Consider the following 25510-nt stretch of genomic DNA (forward strand, 5'->3'; position numbering starts at 1 on the left):
AAGAGGGCGTTTGCCTGCCCTTTCCCTCAGAAAGCCTCCCTTTGCTGAACTTAATGTGCTTTGTCCTAACAAACACTCCTTGAGGACAGAACCAGTGGGTACTCTACACACCAAGCTCAGCTCAGGTGCATGGTCCCAACACTGCCAGACACCCAACCCATCTCAGATGACTCTGAGGCTGCTGTCTGCTTTGGAAGGGATTTCCCCGTGGATCTCAGATACCAGCAAGAATCAAAGTACGTCACTCAAAATTCCTTTCCTCTCCAAGGAGCTGAGGTTAGGACTTGCTACCGGCTGGATGTCAGACCAAGCCTTTGCAGGCACAGCTGGATGTGTGGGTGGGTGTGGGTGTGAGAGAGGCAGTTTTGCTCATTCAGAGGCAACCATTTAATCCCAGCACTCGGGAGGCAGAGGCAGGCAGATCTCTGTGAGTTCGAGGCCAGCCTGGTCTACAAGAGCCAGTTCCAGGACAGGCTCTAAAACTATAGCAAAACCCTGTCTTGAAAAACCAAAACCAAACAAACAAACAAAAATCAGAAGCAACCATTTTTAAGCCTTCTTTACTTAAGAAACATTTCTTCCCTTTCAAGTACATATTACAAGGCAGGAAAGGTGGCACACACATGTAAAACTAGCCCTGTGGAGGCTGAGACAGAAAGATTGCCATGGTTTGAGACTAGCCTGGGCTACATGACGTGACCTGTTTAAAAAAACAAACCAACAAAATTACTGAAACAGAAAACGTGCAAAGGACATTGTACAGCCTGGTGGGTAATTTAGGGACGGGAGGCGCTTTGTCTAGAGGGAGTCTTGTTGGTCCCACAGCAGCCCACCCTTATTAGGCCACTGGCTTTTGCAGAAGACCCGCCCATCTGCAGATGCCACCCCTCCTTCATATGGCCAGTATGAGGGAAAAGGCCAGGAGCAAGAGTGCAGTGGCTTTGAGAGAAGGACCTGGTGTGAGGTGAGGGTTGGTGGAAGCCGTTTGCCCATGAAGTAGGTCTGAAGAGGCACCATGGATGGAGAGCCTAGGTGAATAACAGAGTCAAGAGTTTTACCAGGCCGCAGGGACTCCCTCAGAGTGTCCCTCAGGGACAGCGCGAGGGTGATTGAAGTGACAGGCTGGAGAAGAGAGGGGTAAAGTGCTCCAAAGACCTAACGGTTTACAGACGTTCAGCCTGTAGTGACTCTGCCATCAGGAAGAAAGGGAACTATTTGAGCATATTTGATTGGTCTGGTATCACAGATATGTAAAGAGCTCTTTACAAATAATAAAAAAGTCCAATAGAACAATTAGAGAAACAGTTCAAATTAGCAATAAATATAGGAAAATGTGTTCATTCTAATTATTATTTTTTTTACATTTAATATTCACATAGTGAGTTTCAGGCCACAAAATGAGACCTTACCTAAAGAAAAAAAAGTTTATGTAGAAGCTGTCCCCCAATAAAAATATTAAAATAGAAAGAATGTATGTTGAGATTTGTGTACAGGGGTAATTATAATGGTGTTATTAATGACATTCAAATTGAAATAGGAAGTAGGGTAAAGAGGTTCCTGTCCGTACTCACAGGAGACATTGGGAATTCAACCTTAGCTATATGAGCTGATATATATGATATATCAAATATAGTAGAGAAATGGTCACAGTCTATTGTTAATAGACAATAAGGCTAAGTGTGATGGCACATACCTAGAATCTCAGCCCTTGGAAGGCTGAGGAAGGAAGAGTTAAGAGAACAACCTTGACTGAATAGCCAGCTCCTGTCACCAGCAACACACACACACACACACACTATGAAATTGTATATACAGCATCATCTCTCCTCTATCAAGAGCTGGCTTGGTGGGGCAGACCTGTAGTTCTAGCTACTCAGGAGGGGGATTGCAAGTACAAGGCCTGCCTGGCCTGTAAAGTTGAGCAGCAACAGAAAGGGAAAAAATGGAATAAAAAAGAATATGTTGAAAACTGAAATTTCAACAGAGCAAATTCCCAAATGATACCATCTCATCTCAGGAAGATAAGATGAAGGGAAAGATTTGGCTTCCTCCTCCTCTCCCTCCTCCTTCTTTAAAATTAAGGACATGTGGGCCAGCATGTTGGCTCAGCAGATAGATGCACTTGCTACCAAGCTTGGTGACTTGAGTTTGATCCTGGAACCCACAAGGAGAAAGCTGCCAGCTACAAACTGGCCTCTGCTTCCACACGTACACAGATATACTAAATAAGTGTAATTTTTAGAGATAATGAATATGTCTCTTTTATGAACTTGAAAAATCAAGAATGTTTTCTTTTTTAAAAAATAATTATTTATTCTTATTTTATGTCCATTGGTGTTTTATCTACATGCATGTCTGTGTGAGGGTGTCAGATCTTAGAGTTACAGATTGTTAGCTGCCAGGTAGGTGCTCGGAATTGAACCTAGGTCCTCTGGCTGCATACTCATGTTGTACCTTGTGCTGGCTTAGACCCTATGAAAAGGCAGTTCACACTCTCTTGACTCTCAGGGCTCATTGAGAGCTGAGGGCTGGCATGAATTTCCAGGTCATTTGCTAGAGAAGTTTCTCAGTGGTTTGAGTGTTCCTTATTTTCCTGGGCTTGTCTTCATAGATGGCACATGGGTGTCTCGGAGCTCCTGAGATCTGCTCTGCCAGCCTGAAGCTCTGGTCTTGAAATTGAAGTGGCAAACGTGATCAGACTCAGTACTTTATGCCCATGATTGAAACCTAGATGTAGTCTTTGGACTGTGTTTCTCACTGATACATACATGTGATGTATTGACTTGCATCAGAGAATCTTAACAAGAGACAATGGGATGGGATAGGGACCTGAAAGAGAGATTTTTGGACCAGCGCTTTATTTTCTGATGACAAATCTAAAGCCCCAAGAGATAACACAGTTTGGAATCGGGTGGTAGGGCCAGGACCCCTAACCCTGCGTTTTGTTTACATGTGACCTTCGCCATTCACAGCCCTTGATGCTGAGAAGAGATGATGGCCAAACAATGGTGAGGAAAGCAAATTGTGAATAAAAAGTTCTCAGAAATTCTGGGAAACAGCACCTGCCTCTAAGTTGCTAACAGTTGAGAATACCAATTAAGAAGTTGCAACCAGAATCCCTCAGCCTATAACCCCAGCAAAAGGGAAGTGGAAGCAAAAAAGAGTGATAAGTTCCAGGTAGCCTGTGTCACATAGCAAGAATCCCCTGGGCGTCAACATTCAGTGTGCTGGGCTGGGGATATAGAGGGATGTGCTAGCAACAACAACAAAAGCCCAAACCAACCAAACAAACCAGATCTCCAGAAGAAGGTGGGAATGCTCTGTGCACACTGACACACATATTCACACCTACCCAGTGTGAGTTTGGGAAAAGCAGAAAGATGTGTATCTAAGTAGTTTCTCCACTTGCCTAGTGTTTGCCTAGGCTTGTTACTAATTTTTTTTTTTTTAAAAAAAAGACATTAAAATGTGAACATGTTACTCAGCAAAGAGGTCGGGTTAACTCTGGAGTCCCTTGTCACCTTATATGAATTATGAAAGGAACTGAAAGATTGATTCACCAGAGTGCCTGCATGCACCGGGAGAGTCTGCAGGTTGGGATGGAGGTATTTGAGAAGATGAACCATTTTAGCCTATAATGAGGGATAGGCTAACAGCAACAGGAGAAGCATCCTGGATTTTCCATCTTTGCGGTCTTTTCCTTTCTGTAAATGTTTCTTTCTTTTTATTATTATTCGTTTATTTATGGTGTGGGCAGCATGCCGCAGCACACATGTGAATCTCAGTAGACAACTTGGGAAGGAGGTTCTCTCTGGAGATCAGACTCGGATCATCAGGTTTGGTGCTTCGGCCCAGCGAGCTGTCTTCTCAACCTGTCGTCCTTTTCTGCTTGGCAGCCCAAGCTCATGTGTAAGGATCTGTTCTGTATGGACTAGTCTCTAAACTCTCAGGGAAGTTTGAGTGTGCCGAGCTGCGTTTTCAATGAGAACACTTCCTGGTGTGGTTCAGTCTAACTTGCACTGAACCTACTTTATTTTAGGAGGTGTTTGTGCACCCTTGTGCATTTGACAACAGCGTGAGATTTTGCTTATGTTTCAAAATCGGTGCCATCCCTCAGCTCCACTTGGCTCTGCTCAACAATTCCTTCCTTTTTGTGCTTTAGGAACTTTTTTTTTTCTCACAGGAAAAAGAAAAAAAAAAGACAGAGGAAGGAAGCCCGTCTTCAGGGCCAGAGAATTAAATGAGCTAACCTCTGAAAACAGCTGCTGCAGACCAGCAGAGAACAGCACCTGGGACTGGGGACTGGGGACATTTGTGGGTCAGGTTTCAGTTCTCTGGAAACTCCTAATTCCTGATCCTTATCTTACATATTTCTTATTTTTCTTCAAAAAGATTTTTTTTAAAAAAAGTACATATTTACGTGTATGTACATGTGAGTATATATGTCCACACAGGCCAGAAGAAGGTATCAGATCCCCCTGGACCTCAAGTTATAGGTAGCTGGAACCTGTCCAGTGTCGATGGCAGGAACCAAACTTGGGTCTACTAGGAGAACAGTATTCCCTTTTAACTGCTAACCTATGCTCTTTCTCCAGCCTGTTTCTTACTCTCCACCCTAAGTCTGCCCTGATGAGTATGGTTCTTAAAAGACAAGATGGTTTTGCAAAGCATTTGTGTGTTCTACTTCTGTTTTATTTTCATTTGCATCTTGAAACACCCTTGGGATCATCTCAATTCATGCTTCTGTGTTTTAAGAAGAACTTCTCAAACTGGGTTCCCTGGAGCTTTGGGGGTGCCACAAAACCTTTATGTATATAGTGTTCTGCCTTCATGTGTGCCCACACACCAGAAGAGGGTACCAGATCTCATTATAGATGGTTGTGAGCCACTATGTACTTGTTGGGAATTGAACTAGGACCTCTGGAAAAGTAGCTAGTGCTCTTAACCACTGAACCATCTCTCCAGCTCCTCCACAGAACCCTTAAAGGGTGGTCTTTATAGGTATGGGAGTGGTAGATAGGTGGGCTCAGAGTGTTTCTCCCACCAAAGAAACATGGCCTCTTATCTGTTTTACCTATTGGGCTTCTATGAAGTCTTTTCCTGAGAGACGCATCTCCACCCCCAAACAAATGTGAAAGTCAGGGTCAAGAGCCTAGAAATGCCAAAGTCATGTGCCAGGGAGGAGAAAACATTCCTCAGATAGCAGAAAGACTGTTTGAATGACTACAGGCCCTCTTCTATCTGTGGGTTCCTTCTTGGCTGCTGTTTCTGTTGTTTCAGATCCTCCAGCTGCTGTGGGTGCTTCCTGCTTCTTGTCTTGTTCCTGACTCAGGGCCCACCTGGCTTTGGGCAAAGCGCTGCTCCCTCCCTGTCTCTCACCTGCTTCCTGCTCTGACTCTGACAACACTGTGTTTCTTTACTCCCCTACTCTTCCTGACTTGGAGACCAGTGACCTGAAGCATTTTCTGTCTTCCTGGACCCAGATCCTACCAGGGGATGCTGCTCTTCAGTGGCAATAGTAGTCCTTACATCACTATTTACTTTGAAGCTCAGGTTGAGATTCATCAGGGTCCAGTGAGGTTCCTGAACCCACTGGGATTGGGAAATAGAGGTGCGGTGGTCCAGTGAGCAGGAGGCAGTGGTTTGCATGCATGGAAGCTTGGTTCATTCATGTTACTATGTGGTAAGACTAGAATATTCCTGTGCTACATACAAAGAAACTGAGGTTGAGACTTGTATGATTTGCTAAAGACAATAAAACCGGAATTATACCCTGACTCTTTTGACTCTTCTGAATTTGGGTGATTGTAATTTATGAATTTGCATGTATGAGATTAGAAACAAGTTGGTGGCTAAGACAATGGGGGAACACACACACACACACACACACACTGCACACAATTTTTGCAGTCCTGGTCATTGAACCCTGGGCCTTGTACATGCCAGATAAGCAGTCTACCACTGACTCATCGATAGCCTCAGCCTAAAGAGTTGGGAGTAGCTTGGCTGGAGGATGGTTATGTTGGAAACAGTTGGGAGATAAAGAGGGCAGCTGGGGCAGCCACAGAGGCCCAACATCGGAACCTAGCCATGTAGAGTGTAGAGAGGCCTCAGAGACAACATCCCCAGAGTGCCTGCGCACCCGTGAGAATTAGGCTAATCCAGTTCCTGAGTTCTGTTGATTTGACCTGCTCTTGCCTTTGACTGAAGGTTCTTTTCCCTCTGTTGGGCTGCATCTTGAGTTCCTAAGCATTATCCTTGCCCTATGGCCCTGAAAACCTGCAGGGTAATTCCAGAGGAACTGTGGTCCATTGTTCTCTGGGTGGGAAAAGGAACTACAACGGTGGCTCTGGGGAAGCAGGCAGAGGAACCCTGAGCCTGGGAGCTCTTCCTAATCTTCTCTCTCTGGCTCAGACCCCTTATTCTCTGCTGCTCTGCCTCCTTTCCATCTTGATAAACTCACTTCACTGACACCTGAGAGCTGTCTGAGAAAGGGAATGTGTTAGACCCGCAATTCATTCATAGGATCCTACAAAAGCTCCAGCACCTAGCCCCTGGGAGTTGACAGAGCAAGTCTGGCTGGCAGATAGAGGGGGGTGGGTGGGCAGTTAGCCTTGATGTGGGCATAACTTAAGGGACCAGTTGCTTTTTGAGAATTTAACATCAGCAATAAAACCTAGTTTTTGTTTTTGTTTATTTGTTTTTTGGCTTTTTGAGACAGGGTTTCTCTGTAGCTTTGGAGCCTGTCCTGGAACTAGCTCTCGTAGACCAGGCTGGCCTCGAACTCACAGAGATCCGCCTGCCTCTGCCTCCCGAGTGCTGGGATTAAAGGCGTGTGTCACCACTGACCGGCCCTCCTGTGGTTTTTTTAAATTATTTTTAAAATCACCTGCCTTTTATTTTCTCCAAGTGCTGGCCGTGTTAGACAAACCAGTGTTAAAATGCTGCTCCACAAGGCTGGAGACTGTAGCTCAAGCACTGCACATGTGGAGACACAGCCTGCAGGAGTTGGTTCTTTCCATCATTTGATCTTAGGGATCCAGCTCAGCTCATCAGGCTTGGTGGCAAATGAATGAAAGATGAGGACATGACTGCTCCAAGGTGTAGCTGAGAAGGTTTACTGTAGATATGAGGGAGAGGATAGGCAGAGGGATCTGGAAGGGTCATTCGGCCTGCACAGCAAACACTTCATTCATTGAACCATCTTGCCAGCTCTAGAAAATGGAACCAAGATTGTGTCTTTGTGTGTGTGTGTGTGTGTGTGTCTTTGTGTGTGTGTGTGTGTGTGTGCATGTATATAATGTATGTATATTATATATATTATTATTATTGTGTGTGTGTGTGTGTGTGTGTGTGTGTAAATGACTGTAGAATTCACCTTTAAAGAGAATGGCTGCATGTGTAACAGTATCCACATGGCTTTATTACTCTATCTCATGGTATGATATTTGGGTCATTTGGGAATTATTCTTTCTTGGCAGCGAAGAATTTGAGAGGGTTGAGTCAGCCTTTTCCATGCAGTGTTGGGTTTTGGGGTTGGGACATTACCAAACCCTGAACCACTATCTAAAAATATATCATGGGGTTCCTAGGCAGATAACAGGGGAGCCCTTGTGAGATGCAACCAGGCCTAGGCAAGTTCTGGAACCAGGCCTATCCTCTACTGATCCTAACAGGTGCTGAGTGTTTGGGGAGCTGAGCCCTCTGCCCAGGTAGAGGGGTCTGCTCCTGACACAATTGCAGGAGAGTGTGTTGGCCGAGCATGGACCGTGCCCTGTGTCTTGTGGATTTACTGTCCCTTGATAAAGCCTCCTACATGCCTCGTACCAGCTTTAGGCACCAAGTTCCCCCCTGCCAACACTGTGGTCCCTTCCCCTGGATGGTCACGTCCTTTCACAGATATTGGTTTTCCAAACACTCCTCTAAGTCGCATGGAACAGGCCTTATCACACAGACCCCACCTCGAAAAGGGAAGAAACTGAGGACAAAGGAGTTAAATAGGCTGTTTAGAGTCGTGATCAGTTAACAGGCCCTGACTAGAACCCAGGACTCCCAGTGCCAGCTCAGAGACGGATTTTGGAGAATGAAGGGGAAGCCTTCCATTCTGTCCACAGTGAGCTTTCTGACAGGACGTATTCTCAGGTCTCTGAGTTAGTATCGGCATAATCCAAGGCTTGGGAGTCTGCTCTCTCCCCGCATTTTACCCTGAGTGGCTGTCCTAAGGCAGGGGAGCCCTTGCTATTTGTCCTTCACCCCCATATCCTAACTTGGTTGCTTATGTGGGGACCTCAGCTTCTGGCTGCAGAGGCTTCTTGGGGGGCAAAGGCCTGCAGTTGTCACTGTCTTCACCTGCTTTTGAGTCTACAGGTGCCTTCTGATGGGTATGGTGCTACCACCGCAGATTCTGCGTCTGTGCATGTGCAGTGGCCGTGGAGTATCCCACTGTGCATGTGAAGCCTAGCGTAGTTGTCTGTCTGTCTGTCCACTCCATCCCCACTCTACACAAACACATATACACACACATTGCTTTTCAAGAATTTCAATGGCCAGGGGATATAGCTCAGTGGTTGAGTGCATACTTTGCACGTATGAGTATGTGGCTTCAATCCCCAACATCTCCACTCTTTACCTAGGTGGCACATACCTTTAAGTCCTGGGAGGTAGAGGTAGGCAGGTCTCTGTGAGTTCAAGGTCAGCCTAGTCTACAGAGCAAGTTCTGGGATAGCAAGGCTACATAGATAAACCCTGACTCAAAAAACCAAAGAAAAAATTTCATATAAGTATTTTTCCCTTCTTCTCCCTCTAACTCCTCCCCAGACTCCCTTCCAAATTTATGGCCTCTAATTCTTTAAACGCATACTGTTCGTCAACATATTGACCACAGTTTGCATAAAGCCAGAAGACATGAAGTGGCTGATAACCTCCTCTGCAGCACTTTGACTTTGCTGATGCCAACAAAGGTAGAAGCAAACCTTTCCCGGGGACTCCTGAAAACCAACATAACTGTCTTGATTTGTAGATTTCCTATCACAGAGTTATGTCCACGTCCCTCTAACAGAACCTGATGGTCCTTTTCCATCTCATTTCCCCTGTCTCCTTGAATGGTACAGGGTTAAAGATGGCCTCCCAGGGAACGTGACGTCAAGAAGGCTGGCCAGTGATAGCAGTGACCCTAGTGGGGTTCTTTATCTGCAAAGGAGAGCTGTTCTAAGTCACGGTTCCCAGCACAGCTACCTAAGAAAGTTACACAGGGGCAGGGGACAGGAGTGCATGCTTGCAGTCCCAGCAATGGGGAGGCTAGGGCAGGGCCACCTTGAGTTCAAGGCCCACCTGAATTACATGGTAAGGCTCTATGTCAAAAAGCAAAACCAGAATGAGATAAAAAGTTAAATATCTTCATCTCCAGGCTGTAGCCCAGAGCTAACTCAGAGTCACTAGACTTGAAATCTCGATCTCCTTCGTTCTAAAAATTCCCCCAGAGTGTTCTAGAATGCTGCCAGTGTTGACACCTACTGCTCTGAAAGAGTCAACTCATTGTTGAGAGTAGAAGTATTTGCACATCTGAGAGGTGTGCACTGGAATCAGGGCAAAGGGCACTTTTAAAAGGACACCAATCCCCTGGCCATACATTCCAGACCATCTGAAGCAGTGACTTCCAGTCCTTGTCCTCGCCAGCTGTTCCTGCTGATGGTGAGCCAGGCGTACAAATGCTTCCTTTACAGCGGTCTCACAGTGAATCATGACTCCCCTTTCACAGGTCAGGAAACGGATGCTCAGAGCTGGTAGTGACCTGACTGACCCATATGGCCACATAAAGGAGGCCCTGAAGCAGGCCTGTCTAACCTTAAGACCTGTCCCAGCTGCCCAGACCCCACCCATTGCATCATGGGCAAGTGGAAAGTTTTTCTACTCTTCCTGAACCAGTCAAAGGCAAGGGGGCCCTTCCTGGGAGAAGAGAGGCTTCAGGATGCCTGGGGTGGCCAGTGTTTGTTTGCATCCTAGTTACCCACTCTGGAGTGCCTCCCTTTGGAGGGAGGAAGAATAGGTCTGCCCTGCTCCTTCTTCTCACTCTTATCCTGAAGAAACCAAGAGCCAAAAGCAAATACTCACTTTTTGAGAACGTGAGGAATTTTTTGGTCATGTGACAGAAGGCCCTGTCCATTCCCTTCATAAGACCAAGGAGATGCTACATCAAGGTGACCCGGAACCTTTAGGTCTACTTTACTACATCACGTCTGTCCCTTCCCAGGTCATGACACAGGCAGTGCAGCCTGAAGCTGGGAATTGGGGGATTCGGGTGTCAAACCTAACCCTGTACCACCACCAGCATGCATACAACTTAAAATCCTTGAGTTCCACTTTCTCCATCGACCAACTCACTCAGGATTGTGGGGGACACTTCCAGCAACTCTGAAATGCTAGGCCTGCCAGCAGCCTCTTGCAGCACCAGAAGGAGAGGAATATGCTGCCCCAGTGCTGACCTAAAGCTTTGTTAAGTGTTTGCTGGCACCCACTCAGGAACCTTCTGTCCCCAAGACCCAGAGTGGCTCCACGTGGCCATCTGTGTTAGAAATCACATTGAATATGTACACACTGGCCTTCCTCCACCTGCATGAGCCCCTAGTGTGTGGACAGCTCAGAGCCAATACTCTGGAGAGCTGAAACATTAGTTAGTGGGTGGTGTAAGGTGAACTGGCCCCAAGCCTAGTCCCTGTGGACCTCTTCTCCCCCAGGGCCCCCTGCACCTGTTGTCTCTGCTTTTGTTCCCTGTTATTTACCAACCAGCACAGGACACATGCTCAGACAGCGTTGAGTGAAGGGCGAAGGTGGAGAGATGAACGAGTTTGCTTTTGATGACGTCTCTTAAGTGCTGTTCGTAGGAGGCTGTTTAGCTGTTGGGTGTCTGCTTGCTTGCTCAGCCAGTTTATTTAGAAGACCATCTCTTTAAAGATTATTCTAACAACAGAATATTGTAGATGCAATGTCATTTTCCGAGGTTGAGACAAACACCCAGTTTTTACTTTTACACCAGCTCCACTAAAGAGTGCATCTGGGGAAAAAAAAACCAAAAAAAAAAAAAAAAAAAAGCCAGGCGGCGGTGGCGCACGCCTTTAATCCCAGCACTTGGGAGGCAGAGGCAGGCGGATCTCTGTGAGTTCGAGACCAGCCTGGTCTACAAGAGCTAGTTCCAGGACAGGCTCCAAAGCTACAGAGAAACCCTGTCTCGAAAAACCAAAAAAAAAAAAAAAAAAAAAAAAAAAAAAAAAAAAAAGAGTGCATCTGGGCTCTGGATCCATTGGGCCCCTTATTAAGTCAATAGGCAGCATAATAAACCTTTCTGAGTTACCTAAGCAATGTGTGTTATACCCAAATCACAGAGTCCCCCCAAAACCAACTAGAAGACCGAGTCCTATATGTTAAAGCAAAGAGCCTTTATGCATGCTTAAACTTGACTGTCTGTCTGTCTGACGCAGCGGTTGAGAGCAGAGAGTCCAAGCTTGGTTTTGGGGGGACTCCGTGACCTGGGTATAACGTGTACTTGAGGGGAGGTGGGGGAACATAGAGTAATGTGGAAGGTGAGAAGGAGGACCTCAGAGGGTAAGGAGGAGATACTAGCAATCCCCAGGGATTTAGATCTGTCCCCGCTCATGGCTGAATTGAGACGAAGAAACATGGACTGCCCTCAGAGCACTCAGGGAAGCTGGCTGAGGGCTGCTTGGCTCTCTGGCATAGACACTATTTCATGGTCTCCATCTTAAAGAGCCTAAGCAGGGTTCTGTCTCCTGTAACTATCTAAGAAACTTTGTGAGCAGCTGGCTTTGATGTCTGGTTTTGTTATTCATTCTGTCATGAGTCGCTTGACCTCTCCTTACGCCCCAGTTCCAAATTTTACCACTCCCTGTTCACACTGTGATGATGATTTACTCTGCCAAGTGGTCTTCACCCCAACCCCCATCCCAGTCAGGATTCTTACCAACCCAGCCTGTTTACGGACGTTGTGACTTTAGGTGGCAGTTTAGACTTGGCTTCTAGCTGAGGCTTGGCAAGGACAAGGTTAACCAAGTTGGTGCTTTCCAGGGTCTTGGTGTCCACCTTTGTATACCAGCAGCAAGGGTAACATCCCTTCCTAGTAAAATGTCAAGGTCGTAGCAATGGAAGGGGAATCCCAATCCCTGCCCTATCTCAGTCACTGCATGTCGGTCAGGAAGGGCCACTGGCCAGTGATACGCCTTTCTGTCTTGGTAGAACAATCTGGTGATTGGTAGTCAGCCATGAGGGTCACCTCTCCAGAGGCTGCACCTTAATTGTGTGGGTCCGTGTCCCCACAGCGGCCAGTTTGCCATCGTGAAGAAGTGCCGGGAGAAGAGCACAGGGCTGGAGTATGCGGCCAAGTTCATCAAGAAGAGGCAGAGCCGGGCCAGCCGTCGGGGCGTGTGCCGGGAGGAAATCGAGAGGGAGGTGAGCATCCTGCGGCAGGTGCTGCACCCCAACATCATCACGCTGCACGACGTCTATGAGAACCGCACCGACGTGGTGCTCATCCTCGAGCTGTGAGTGGGGCACCAGGACCCATGGTGGGGGGATGTAGGGTGGGCAGCAGAGATAGGTCAGGGTGGTGGAAGCTCTGGCCACAGGCCCCACGACTAACCAGACCAAACCTCAGCCCAGAGAAGATACAATTAGTGGTAGGCAGTTTCCCTCTGCCTCAGTTGTCCCATCCTCCTCCTAAAATGGGGCCAAAGGAGGGGGTGAGCTTGCCAAGTGTCCCGGATAGCGAGTAATGGCCTGACTCTTATTTTCATTGGGTCTTTGAAGGTCACAGAAACCAGTGATTCTGGCTTATTTCTTGGCCAGAGGAGCATTTATGAAGGTGAGAAGGAGCGGAGGGTAGCTTGGGTAGCAGATACCGTCAGAGCATCTGTCTGAGGAGAAGAAGAATGAGCATCCTTTCAACTCTCCCGAAACCCTTCCCTGGGGAAATCCACTACGCTGGCACTCTGTTCAGTACTTGTGCTATTACAGGGATTGCTATTATTTACCCACTAAACCACCTCACTGGTCAGTAGCTACTGTTTAAAGAGCCCAGCTATACCCTGCATTTGCAAGGTGTCTTGTATTGGTCATCTTGCTCAGTCCTGGCTTTAGTGGGTCTTCCTAACTCAGAAAGGTTATTTTATATTCACTCTGATTACCTTATCTCACCCTCATAGTGATACAACCACAGAGACTCTCAGTATATCCATTTTACAGACCAGAGCACCAAGAAGTCAGCGGGGAAGAGCAAGGCTGAGACTTCCATCCAAATGGCTTATGTAGACAGCCATGCACATGAGATGGTACAGCCTTGTGAAGGCCTTGCTGGGAAGGACTTCACAGTGGTTTGTGGACTTTAGTTAGGTGACACCAAGACTCCAGCTTGGTTGTCTACTCTGATGTCCTCCTGAGTGGAGCTTGGTGGGTAGTAGAGTCTGAGTCAGGCTATGGCACAAGTAACAACAGCCTTATCCAGCTAGTTAGCAAGACCCATGGTAAGAGGATTCTGAGCCTCAAAAGCATGCAACACACATCTGTCAATCAGCACAACAGTGGAGTGTTTGTCCCAGAAATTCTTGATTTTGTGACCGTGGGGAAGTCATCCGTGAACCAGGAAGTCTCCTTAACCTGCCTCCAGATTGAGTGGGCTGCCTGACATTTGAGACTGGTCTAATTCGAGACTTACCTGCATGTTGGCAAGATATAAATTTATCTAGCGGAAGGGAATTTGCATCCTCTCACTTTTGATTCTCGCGTCATCAACCTCAGCGTCTAACCGCAGAGAATTGCCCATGCCTTCGCCTTCTCTAGGGCCCAGGATCCTCTGTGTTTCAGCTATGGACGGACCCCTTTACTGTCTGCGCCTCCCTGACCCAGACAGGAGCCTGATGACACCTTCCTCTCCTTCCCTCGCCCCCAGGATGTTCAGTCACAGGGACACTCCACATGGCGTGCACTAAGGCTAAGCATCGCTGGTTAGCATCCTGAGTCCCAGCAGATAGTGACAAGCCCATCTTCCTGGGAAGTCCGGAATCACTTCTTTAACAGGAACTGCAAGGAAAGGCATCTGTAATCCTCCAGTCCACACACAGCCACTGTGTTTCTCTGTGGCTCCCCCAGTCTTTGTCACTTTGTATATAATTTTACAATTTCCTGTTCTACTTTTTCTCTCCAGCTAACAAAATCCCATATATAGCCTTTCCCCGTTTAAATAGCTGTGTCACGCACGTTTCATTAAATTACACACCAGTGTTTCTCTATCGCTGGACATTTGCTATAGTTTTCCAGCTGTTACCCATTCCCCTTTTCTTTTGACTTGGTTATTTCAGCTTACTCTCCAGGCCTGGAGGATTCACTTAACGCTGGGCAGGTATGGGCTCTTGGTGACTTCACTCCCAAAGGATGCAGGGACAGGGCCGTGTTTCTGTTTGTCTTCAGCCTTGGTGGCTATGGGTCATTTGTTTAAAAATGCGCCTCTTTCTTTATTCATCTTTATAATTATAAATCAGTATCTTGTCATTTTAATCGGTGTTTCTTTAACTGCTGGAAAAACGGTCTCCCTCTGTTTGTGGAACCCCACATTTGGGGTATAAGATGTTTCTGCCCTGGCTCTAGTTCTCCCAGCCAGGGCTCCCGATCAGCCAGTACTTATATATGGTCATCTGTGAGTGCAGGTGAACCATGGGTAATGTCAGTTCCCACATAGGTGCTCCCCAGCTTGCTATGCTGGTTGAGTTCTAGCTGTCCACAGCTTCTGTCTCCTCCTTTACTTCCAGGTTGCCTTGTTGTGCTTGTGATGTCTGACTGAGGAAAACTAAGGGTTAGACTATGCTTGCTGGGCTCCAAGGGGGATTCCTAAGGGAGGAGGACTTCTGGGAGGGGGAGGACTTCCCGGGGAGGAGGAAGACTTCCCAGGGGAGGAGGAGCTGACATCCTAGGGGAGGAATTCTAAAAGTTTTGGTGACTCTTGTTGGGCTGTGCAGAAGTTTTTGGTCCTCACTGGACAGTAGGTTTGCCCAGTGGCTGGACATAAGTGTTATTGTCCACCTGTTGATTTTCAGAACTGACTTGTTTATTCAGCAGTGATTTTTTTCACGCGGCATCTCACTAATATAGTTCAGGCTGGTCTAGACCTCATGACACTCCTGGCTCAGCCTATTAAGTGCTGGGTTGACAGATGTATGGGTTGATAGATGTGTGTGGCCAGATGTGTATAATGTGTGTGTGTACATGCATGTGTTCAGTATATGTATACATGTGTGTACATGCACCTCTGTGTGTGGCAGCCAGAGGAGGACATCCAGTGTCCTGCAGTACCATTCTCTGCCTTATTTCCTTGAAACAGGGTCTCTCCCTGAAACTGGAGCTGGGCTGGCCATCAGCAGACTCGACTGAACCTCCTGTTCCTGCCTCCCACAATGCTAGGCTTACAGGTGTGCATGACTACCCAGCTTTTTACATGGGTGCTGAGGATTTGAACTTGGGTCCTCATGTTTGCAGAACAATCGCTCTTACCCAGTGAGCCATCTCCCCAACCCCTCACTTGCACTTTTAATGGGTACTGTTTCCCGTGCCCTCTTTAGCAGCTGTTGTCTGGTATGATGTTTCCTTTCATTTCTGTTGAAGGAGCCAGTGCTAGAAGACATGCTGAACCCTGACCCCTGTTCCTTTCAGCTGTCTTTATCCCACCTGCTTCTGGTCCTGGCTGTTGAGGGGAGGATTAGGAAGGATTTTGTGTCTGTGAAGTTGACTACTGCATAATGCTAAGACTACATTCAGAATCTCAGTATGAACTCATGTCCTGTGTGGAGAATGGTCCTTTACAGCTCTAAATGCCCTGGGTCCTCCTGGACTCCAGGATGGCAGCTGGTGGTGCCCTACCAAGTGCTCCTAAGCGGTGCTGATGCTTTCTAGTTTCCTAGGCCCAGCAGCTGTGGCAACATTGTCTGTCATTGCTTGCACAGGTCATTTATATACACGTTGCCAGAGTGCTCTGGAAAGCATTTCACCAGGTGTACCAACCGCAGGGGAGGTGTAGACCCTGAGAACACTGTAGCAGAGAAGAACAACCAGACTCTTAGCCTTTGCTTTTCATATTAAAGCTGAAGAGATTTGATTTGGGGTGTGAGCTGAAAGAAGCTTCTCTGTTTCTCTCTGTTTCTCTGTTTCTCTCTGTTTTTCTGTTTCTCTCTGTTTCTCTTTCTCTCTCTCTCTCTCTCTCTCTCTCTCTCTCTCTCTCTCTCTCTCTCTCTCTCTCTCTCTCCCTCTCTCCCTCTCTCCTTTAATAAAGCTTTATGTCTATTTTCTGGGTCTGTGCCGTTAACCCGCCGCCGCACCGCCTGTTCACCCGCCGCCCTGGTCACACGTGTTTCGCAAGTCTCCGCGCAGCTACACGCAGCTGCCCAGCTACTAAGTTTTTAAGAACAAAAATATATATGAGTAATATATATATTAATTCCTAGTCTGCATAAGTGATGTGGATTTGACACTTCGAGCACATATCTGCTTGCACTGATTAAAGTGAACAGCAAAGGCAGAGGAGGCAGAGGCAGGCGGATCTCTGTGAGTTCGAAGACAGCGTAGTCTACAGAGCGAGTTCTAGGCCAGTCAGAGCTACAAACCAAGACCCAGTCTTAAAAAACAAAACAAGCAAACAAAAACCAGTATCTTAGGAGAGCATATGTAAGTCAGTCATGGGAGGGATTCAAGTTGATTCATTCTGGGGCAAATTCCACTTTAGTTGAATGGGAGCATCACACAATCACCATGGTTTTAAAAATTGGTATGTTGTAGGCGTAGTATAGACATTTCTATCCCAAAAGAGCAAATTAAGGGAAAAAAAATGAGTGACAGGCCTTGAGTCAGTCTGAGACCCCGCAGCTTCAGAATCACCTTGGCATCATATTTTGCCCTTCAGGCCCGCCAGGACACACAGATCCTGCATAACAGCTTTGGGTAACCCTGCCCTTGTTTTTGCTGGAAGCAGCCCACACCATAGCCCTCACAGGTTGGAGCTGCCTGGCTGAACGGTACACACACCTGTGGGTCTCTGAAAAACCCCATTCCCATGGCCTGCTGGGTATTACTGTAGTGGGTGCTCTGTGCATTCACCTCCACCCGCACCACAGTTCCCTTTCCACCAAACACTGAGGCAGCCTTTGAAATCCAGGTGGAAGTAGCCACACCCCCCACAGCTTTGCTTGGCACCCAGCAATCTCTTCAGGAGCCAGTGGGAGCCACACCTGGTATGACTGATGAACGTGGCGTGAGAGCCCAGGAAGCAAAGGCCTCCACAGGAACCAGTGCTGGGCAGCGGCAGGGCTCTTCCTTTGATAGGGCTCTGTCCTCAGGGCCCTGAATGTGGCCTTGATGGGAGTGGAGCTCCTTCCCTATAGGAAGTCTAAGATGGCTTGAAATCATTATCTCTTTGTCTTGGACAATAGGCCCTTTGTACACTGACTAATCGCCCTCATTGTCCTGATGAATAACACCTGGCCAGCCTCCTTGTGGCTGAGCCACCTGAATCTCCTTATCAAGCCGTCCTCGACCACACCTGTGTTCTCTCCTCCACTGCGTTTTCTCCTTTGTTTTCTTCCCAGTAGGAATAGGCTGGAAAAAAAATCCAAACTTTTGTGTTTTCCTTACTTATTTTATCTAGCAATTCTGTTTAAAAACACTTCTCTTTGGGCCAGTGAGATTGCTCAGTGAATAAGGGTGCCTGCCACTAAGTCTGATGACCCGAGTTTGATCCCTGAGGCCTATATGGTGGGAGGAGAAAACCACCTCCTGCAAGCTGTACGCGCGCGCGCGCGCGCACACACACACACACACACACACATGCATGCACGCACGCACATACCACATGCATAGACACACAGAGACACACAGAAATACACACTACATTTTTAAAATGTATCCTTTTACATTTCACTGTGTTAAGAGGAACCAGACAGCCTCATCAGCACCGTGCCTAGACATTTTCTCAGCCAGATATCCAGTCTCATCACTCACAAGCTAGCAGGTTTTCACCCCAGCCTTTCAGTCTCAAGTCTTGTTTCTAATTAGAGCGATAGAGATTTAGTTAAGGCTACCTTTAGTGGCAGCGACAGGGCCAGTGCCTGCAGGAACAGAATCCCCGCAGGCTGCAGCCTGAGTGGCCAGGTTGCTGCTGGAGAAGCAGGTGGGTAACGGTGGAGTTGCAATTGCTGACTGAAATAGCAGTAGATTAAGGCACCGCCACTGTGGCAAAGATAAAACAACAAAAACTGAGTGAAATTTCTCTGCTGTTTTATTACAAGAATGGTCGGTCTCTCTTCCATTGACTGATGGCACGTTCCTCGATGTCAGTCGCAATCCTCATCAGAATGGCGGTGCCTTCTGCGTTTATCAGCATCCTGTTCAGAGCCCCCTGATACTTCCAGGACACTGAGGCTCCCCTCCTCCCATTCTCAGCCTTCCCCTCCCCAGATCTGCTCTCTGCAGTTCATTGATGACACTGAAGCTGCAGTCCAGCACGCATTCCACAACTCCTCGGGCCTCGGCTGCCTCTTGCTCACTTCTGAAGCCACCTCTATACTTTTAGTGTTTGGTCATAGTGTCACCCCACTCAATACAGACATCCTAAATTAGGTTCTCCGAGCAACTATAGAGCAAAATACCACTGATGGCTTTATCAAAACAAATTTATTTCATACATTTCCTCGAGGCTGGGAAATTCAAGATCAAGGCAGCTGGAGACTTGTCTAGGAAAACTTGTTTCTTAGACAGTGGACTTCCTGGGTAACTGAAAGGTTTATGGGTTCATGGGAAACACTGGGGCAGGTTGTCCTTTTGGGTAGGAGATTTACTAGAAGAATTATTAGGGCCATAGATTGACAGGTAGACATGCTAAGAGTTTTGAAGAGAGTTTAGTCCCATAAATGCTAAGTAATCTCTTTTGTAGGTTTCAGAGGGGACAGGGTGAACCCATACTAGGTAGCTGACATAATTGCCCATAGTATATGCTTGCGATTTCTGATTCCTTGGTGGTAGGGGAAGGGGAAAGGTTTGGTCCTTTAATTATTTTGTGTGTCCAGCATACGGGGTGTGGTGCCTGAAGCTTCTGATTGCTTAGGAAACTTATAAAACTTCTCTCGGGGAAGTGAGGATTATAGACTCACAGGCAGCCATGGCGGGACACCTGTTGTTTTTTTTTTTTTTTTTATGGCAGCTGCGAGGGTAGAGACAGAAAGAAGCCTCAGCGGCTGCTGCCCAAACCTCCCAGTTAGGACCTCAGCAACTGCAGGTTCCTTATTTCATCCCAATTCACTTTTGCTTCATTTTGTCTTTGTCTTTTTTGAGTTACTCTTTATTCTTGGTCTGGAAGTGACTCTATAGACTGGGCTGGCCTCAAGTTTGTGACAATCCTCCAGCTTTTGTTCCTCAAGTGCTTGAAACTATGGGTGTGTAATTTTAATTATTGCACACCCCGCACTTCACACAATATTTGTAAGTTACAGAAGAGCTAAGCAAAGCAAACATGGTATATAGGATTCTTCTATGTAGCTCTGTAGCAAGAATCCACCAGAATCTGGGAGAGGTTCAGAAGAATTTATTTAGATATATAATAGGGGCCAACACTCACTGATACTCGACAGTTTGGACACTGTGGTAGTTATTCTGCAGTTATTCTGCCCAGGGGGAAAGAGGACAGACAGCAAGCCTCCTGCTCTGAGCAAGAGACAAATACCCCCCCCCCACCCAGTTTATCAGTTGTCACGTAGCTGGTTCCCCAAGGCTATTGGTAGAAGGAGTTTAATCTCTTGCTCCTATGTGCGTGTGTCCACAAATGTACACACATTCAGTGCAGTGTGTAAAGGGTCAATACGAACTCAGAATACTCTAAGAGATCAGACACAGATCCTGGTTATCTTCCAAGTGGCAGTACCAAGAGCAGGGGAAATCATGCTTCCCTGAGTCCAGGACAGTTAGGAATTTGTTACTTGGTGATCTTCAGGACAAAGGTCCATTGGTGCCCATGACAGTGATGGGATGGTGTGTCATGCTGTAGTCTGCTTTCTCCTTTCATAAATCTTGGGTGAGGGGAGTGTGTCATTCATTGGGCTGGTGGGGGAAATGAATTCTCAGGAGATAATTTTTATTAACACAGACAATCCACTCATCACTCTCTGCCTTCTGGGTGTACGGGGAAGAGGGTACTGGTTCACGTGGACAAACAAATTAGCAAGTCGGGGGCTGGTAAGATGGCTCAGCAGGTAAAGGTGCTTGCTGCCAAGCCTGACAGTGCAAGTTCTGTCCCTGGAACAAACACAATCGGAAGAAGAGAACTGACTCTAGCAAGCTGTCCTCTGACTTATGCCATGGCTTGTGTTCCCCACCCTCACCAACTAACTAACTAGATGCCAGGTCATTCTACTTCAGCATTTATACCCAAAATGGAGTAACTGAGGATGAACTGGGCTCCGTAGAAAATGTAATTCAGTACAGGGCACAGCCTGCTCTTTTCAGGGAAAGGGTAATACCTGGAGTTAATGAGTGACCTGGGCCTAGAGCACTAGCAGAGGTCTTTCTGGGAATGCACTAATAGCGATTGTTGACTGCGAGGTTCAGCAGAAAGGATACAGAAACAAAGCCAGTATTCGGTGATGATTAGACCAAGGTTAGTTCCACGCAGGGCAAGAGGGATTCTATTTTCCAGAGAATCTAGGTTAGGTGTAGGACCTGCTCCCATCAACCAGGCCTCTTGACATACAAAACTAACTGGGCCTGGCCCTCCCCACTGGTGTCTTCCAGAGTGTCTGGCGGAGAACTGTTCGATTTCCTGGCCCAGAAGGAGTCGTTGAGTGAGGAGGAGGCCACCAGCTTCATTAAGCAGATCCTGGACGGGGTGAACTACCTTCACACAAAGAAAATTGCCCACTTTGATCTCAAGGTCAGTAAGGGGAATAAAGCAAAAGAAGTTTCTAAGAAGAAGGGACTCTGTTCCTTTGTCATCTATAGCAAGGGTCCGGTTCTCAGAGGCCCCCTCTCCTTACCGTCAACCTAAAACCCTGACCTTGGCTGCATTATGGCCTGTTGCAAGTACCCACCTGTTTCACTTCTCCTATCAGGTCTTCTGCACATGGGAGCGGACACAAGATGCTCTTTGATCAACTAGAAACACTATCTCTTCCAGGGAATAGTTGAGGCATGATTCAAAACAAAACAAAACCAGCAACAAGAAACTTGAAACAAAACCCATTTCACAAGAGGAAATTGACTGACAAGGAAGAGCTAAGTCATGAGTGGGCTGAACCAGCAGGGTTTGCAGAATTGCACAGTGTGGCGTTCTGTCTCCTCACCAGGGCCATTGGCTGCCTGCTCCTACCTCACCCCAAACTGGAGCCGTAAGACTGCTTCCAGGGCCCACTGATGATTTGTGGTTACAGCTGTTCAGGGTCAAGAAAGTTCATCATGACCACATATAACTGCATAGAACAAAACTGTGGTCAAGGAAGGATTGGCTTCCTGAGTAACTGAGCTCAGGCACATGCACTGATGGTCTTTGCAGGTAGCTGACTCATGGAGGTCCCTTCCACGCATGTGCAGACTCCTGCTTATGCGAGGACACCTACCCGCTGTTAGTCATTATTTCCTTATTTGCTTTTGAGTCATGGTCTTTTGTAGCCTAGGCTGGCTTTGAACTGTTGAGTCCCCTGCCTCTGCTTCCCACGTGCTGGGCTTACACGAATGCATTGCCACACCTGGCTGTCTATCCAGTGTTCTCTGCGGAAAGCCCAATGTTCTTTTGTATCCTGGGCTTCGCTCCTGCTCCTCTTTCCTAAGGAGATCAACCATTCTAAGAGTTGTGACAGAGGGAAGCACTGGGGAGGTTGGGGAGCCTGAAGAGCAGACCTCCAACTCATCCTGAAGTTATCAGAGACGGCTGCGTAGAAAAGCTGGCAGTAGAATTTTCTAAATAATGATGGATTTGCAGAGGGATGGACCGTGTACATCACAGTGACCACACAATCCATTCAGTGGAGGACAGAAGAGGGGGTGTGTACGTGTGTATCCTAGTGACCACACAATCCATTCAGTGGAGGACAGAAGAGGGGGTGTATACGTGTGTATCCCAGTGACCGCACAATCCATTCAGTGCAGTGCAGAAGAGGGAGTGTGTCCCTGACTGGGAAAGAGGCCAGGAAGAGGGCAGGAGGCAGGTAAGAGATGCTGAAGCAGAGTCGAGGAGGTGCCCTTTACCCTTTGCCCCTTGACCTTTATCCTGAGAGATACAAGGGCCAGGTTAGCAGGCATATGTTTCAACTTGATTACCTCTGGCTGGAAAGATGGACAGAATGGGGCCAGCAGAGCAACTGAGGGCCCAGCAGTGACTTAAATGAGGTGTGCTGTAACTCAGAGGTCAACCTCAGAATTGCCGAGGTGCCTGACTCAGTGTGACCACAATGACACCAGGATCCAGAGAGACTATGACATGCCCACCCCAGGGCATGGACTCAGTTCCCATGCATGGATCCCTGTCCCAGCTCATATTCTATCGTGCTCCCCCTTCTGATGCCAGTTGTCACAGTATTTTGAATTACTTCTACTGAAAATGTCTTACCGAGTCCCCTCAGTCATCACAAAATAAAAGTTGGAGGCCCAGTGGAGGGTGGGACTGGGCAAGCTTTTGGATAGCGAATGGTGACACACCATGGGGGTGACATACCAGCGAGGTGAAAATGGTCTACCTGGATTGCACCCGTGTTTCCTTCCTGGTAACACCATGGGTAATTAAAGCTTATTTTCTTGGGTCTTTATTGGCTCCTGGAGACTGCCTCCGAATGGGCTCCTTTTGTCTTTTGTCTGGGGGCTAGTAGAAACAGGGTGGGGTTTGCTGTGGTGAAGGGGAACCTGGGTTGGAGTCAGCTGTGCTGGAATTTATGCTTCATTTTGCTATACACCCGGTGGCACCCGAACCTTGGTTTGTCAGCCCTGTTGCAGATAGCACCACCTACCTGGCAGAGCTGACATCGGAGGGAAGCTGTGTTAAGTGGTGCATACAGAATGTGTGTTGCATGCTGTTATTGTTTTCTCCCTTCCCAGAGAGTGGAAAAGAAAACACAACTCTTATTACAATGTTTTGGGCCCTGCTAGACCAGAAAAACAAATTCTGCCAATGTGGTTCTTGCACTGCCCTGAGAGAGCTGAGACTCGCTGTTGTGGGGTAGCTGATGGGGCTATTTCTAGCTCTCAGTCTGGGCATTTTCCATGACCTAGAGACAGTCTGAGTTTACCCTGGTACATGTAGGGTGAGGATGCTGCTAAGCCCACCCATGGTCATCCATCCTCAGGGTATACAGACTCTGAACTTTCTGATTCCCCCTTCTCATGGGGTCCTTGGCTTAGGCCCAGGTAGGCAACTTGGGGGAATGATGAGCAGCTGGACCACAAACAGATTTTCCTCATGGTTGGGAGACACCTCCCATACCCAGAATGTAGCTCTGTGTGCCATTGGACTGGAAGCTTCCGCTAGCTTCGGGGGATACAGCCAGCTGGTAGCCTAGAAAAGGTTTCTTGGTTCCATGTTGCTTTCTACCATCTAAAATTTGTATATTCCTCTTTGTTTCCCTTTTCTGCGATGAGCTTCTGTTTCCTCCAACTTGCCTGAATTCTTTTACTCCTCGACAAAAAAAGGCTGGCTTCCCTCGGACACAGCCACCAGGTCATCTCCGTGCTCCATCCATCCGTTACCTCTTTGCAGCCTGAAGGAGCCGTGGCTGAGGAGGTCAGCTGTCTGGCCTGCCTTTGTGATATGAATGGCCTCCTGGGAAGCTGCCTTGTTTCTTTGCTTGTTGCTGTGATAAAATACAACAGTACCTCAAGGGAAGGGTTTCTTTCAGCCCACAGTTAAGGGGACAGTCCACCATGAAGTCGGGGCTACAGAGCTTGAAGCAATCTTGCCTTCCCATTTATAGTCAAGAACCAGAGAGGGAATGAATGTATGCTCATGCTTAGCCAACTTTCTCCATTTTATAGAGTCTTGGATCCCCTTTTCAGAAAGGGTCCTACTCACAATAAATATAGGTCTTTTCACATTCACTAACGTGAAGGTAACTTTCCACATGCGTCGTGCCCAGAGGCCTGTCCAGGTAATTCTAGAGACCATGAGTGTGTGTCAGGACCTCCCTACTCTTCCTTTTCCCTTCCCAGGGCCTTCCTGCTCATCCTAGAAGACCCAGCAGAAACTTTCTTTCCTCTAGAAAGCCTCGGCTGTTTGCCAAAAGTCTAACTAAGCATTAGCCAGCCCCTTTGCTTCTATTGCTCTCTGTGCAAGCTTCTGCTAGGAGCACTGATCTTTTTTTCTAATAAGCTTTTTATTGATTCTCTGTAGATTTCACATCATGCATTCGAGTCCCACTTATCTCCCCATCCCCTCACATCCGCTCTCTACCCTTGCAACCTCCCCCCAAATCAAAACCAAATTTAAAAGAAAACCCCAAACCAACCAACCAACCAAACAAACAAAGATTCTTGTCACGGAAGCTGTAGTGTGGCCCATTGAGTCACAGTTTCCCCTTTACTCCATTCATCTTTGCTTGCAAGTGTCCATTGCCTGGAGTCAAGGTCTGGCTCCAGGCCTCTGGTTTCTGCTACACCACCAATAATGGGCTCTCATGGGACTCCTCATGGATCTCCTGTTGCCCTGTGTCATGGAGATCCTGCTGTTTTGGATCTATAGGTACCTCCCCTTCACAAGCTCCAGTAGTTCATAGATGAGATGAATTTTAGGATGGGCCAACTCACAGCCCTGCTTCTGGGCCTGGGTGGGAGCTGGGTTGGTCAGTCCCCCAGCTTTCCCTCGCAGCCCCTACCCAGGAGAGCTCTCCGGCACTGCCTCAGCCAGCTCACCCAGTGCAGCCTGGAGCAAGGAGCAGGACCAGTTCTCCTGCTCCCAGGTTCTCAGATCCAGGTCACCCACGCTCACATCACCAGGGCCAGCTCTACTGTTCTGCCCAGGCAAGGTACAGGGCCCTCTGGGAGCACTGATTTTTTTTTTTTTCGAGACAGGGTTTCCCTGTATTTTCTAGAGCCTGTCCCGGAACTAGCTCTTGTAGACCAGGCTGGCCTCAAACTCAGAGATCCACCTGCCTCTGCCTCCCGAGTGCTGGGATTAAAGGCGTGCGCCACCACTGCCCGAGCACTGATTTTTGAGTCACTTTCTGCAGCACAGTGTCTGACATAGGACGACGAGTCGCTCGGTGCTGAACGAATGAATGAGCAAATGAACGAATAGCTTAGTGACAGGCAAATGTACTCATGAAAGCACAGCGCCCTTTCATGAAAGTGCACAAGAGGTTATAGGCAGAGCGCGGTTAGTTCACCAGTGTGCACGTTTGTCGAGGGCCTACTGCCATCCAGGGGAAAAGCAATTTAACACTGTGACGCAGCCCCTGACTTCCAGGAGCCAAATGTCTTTGGGGATTGGATACAGTGA

The 25510-nt window shown here is 47.6% G+C and overlaps 1 protein-coding gene across 3 annotated transcripts in view; it reads left to right on the forward strand.

The window, feature by feature from the left end:
• Dapk2 (death associated protein kinase 2) overlaps positions 1 to 25510 on the forward strand; it is a 119034-nt gene that overhangs the window by 56643 nt on the left and 36881 nt on the right. For 2 of the 3 annotated variants that reach the window (XM_038322305.1, XM_038322308.1), the window contains exons 3-4: positions 12330 to 12551; positions 20827 to 20965. In XM_038322305.1, coding sequence (XP_038178233.1) covers positions 12330 to 12551; positions 20827 to 20965 — 361 coding nt within the window. The remainder of the gene's footprint in view (positions 1 to 12329; positions 12552 to 20826; positions 20966 to 25510) is intronic. The other variant, XM_038322306.1, reaches the window with a different exon arrangement.

The sequence above is a fragment of the Arvicola amphibius genome, chromosome 3 (genome assembly GCF_903992535.2).
Source record: "Arvicola amphibius chromosome 3, mArvAmp1.2, whole genome shotgun sequence".
NCBI lineage: Eukaryota > Metazoa > Chordata > Mammalia > Rodentia > Cricetidae > Arvicola > Arvicola amphibius.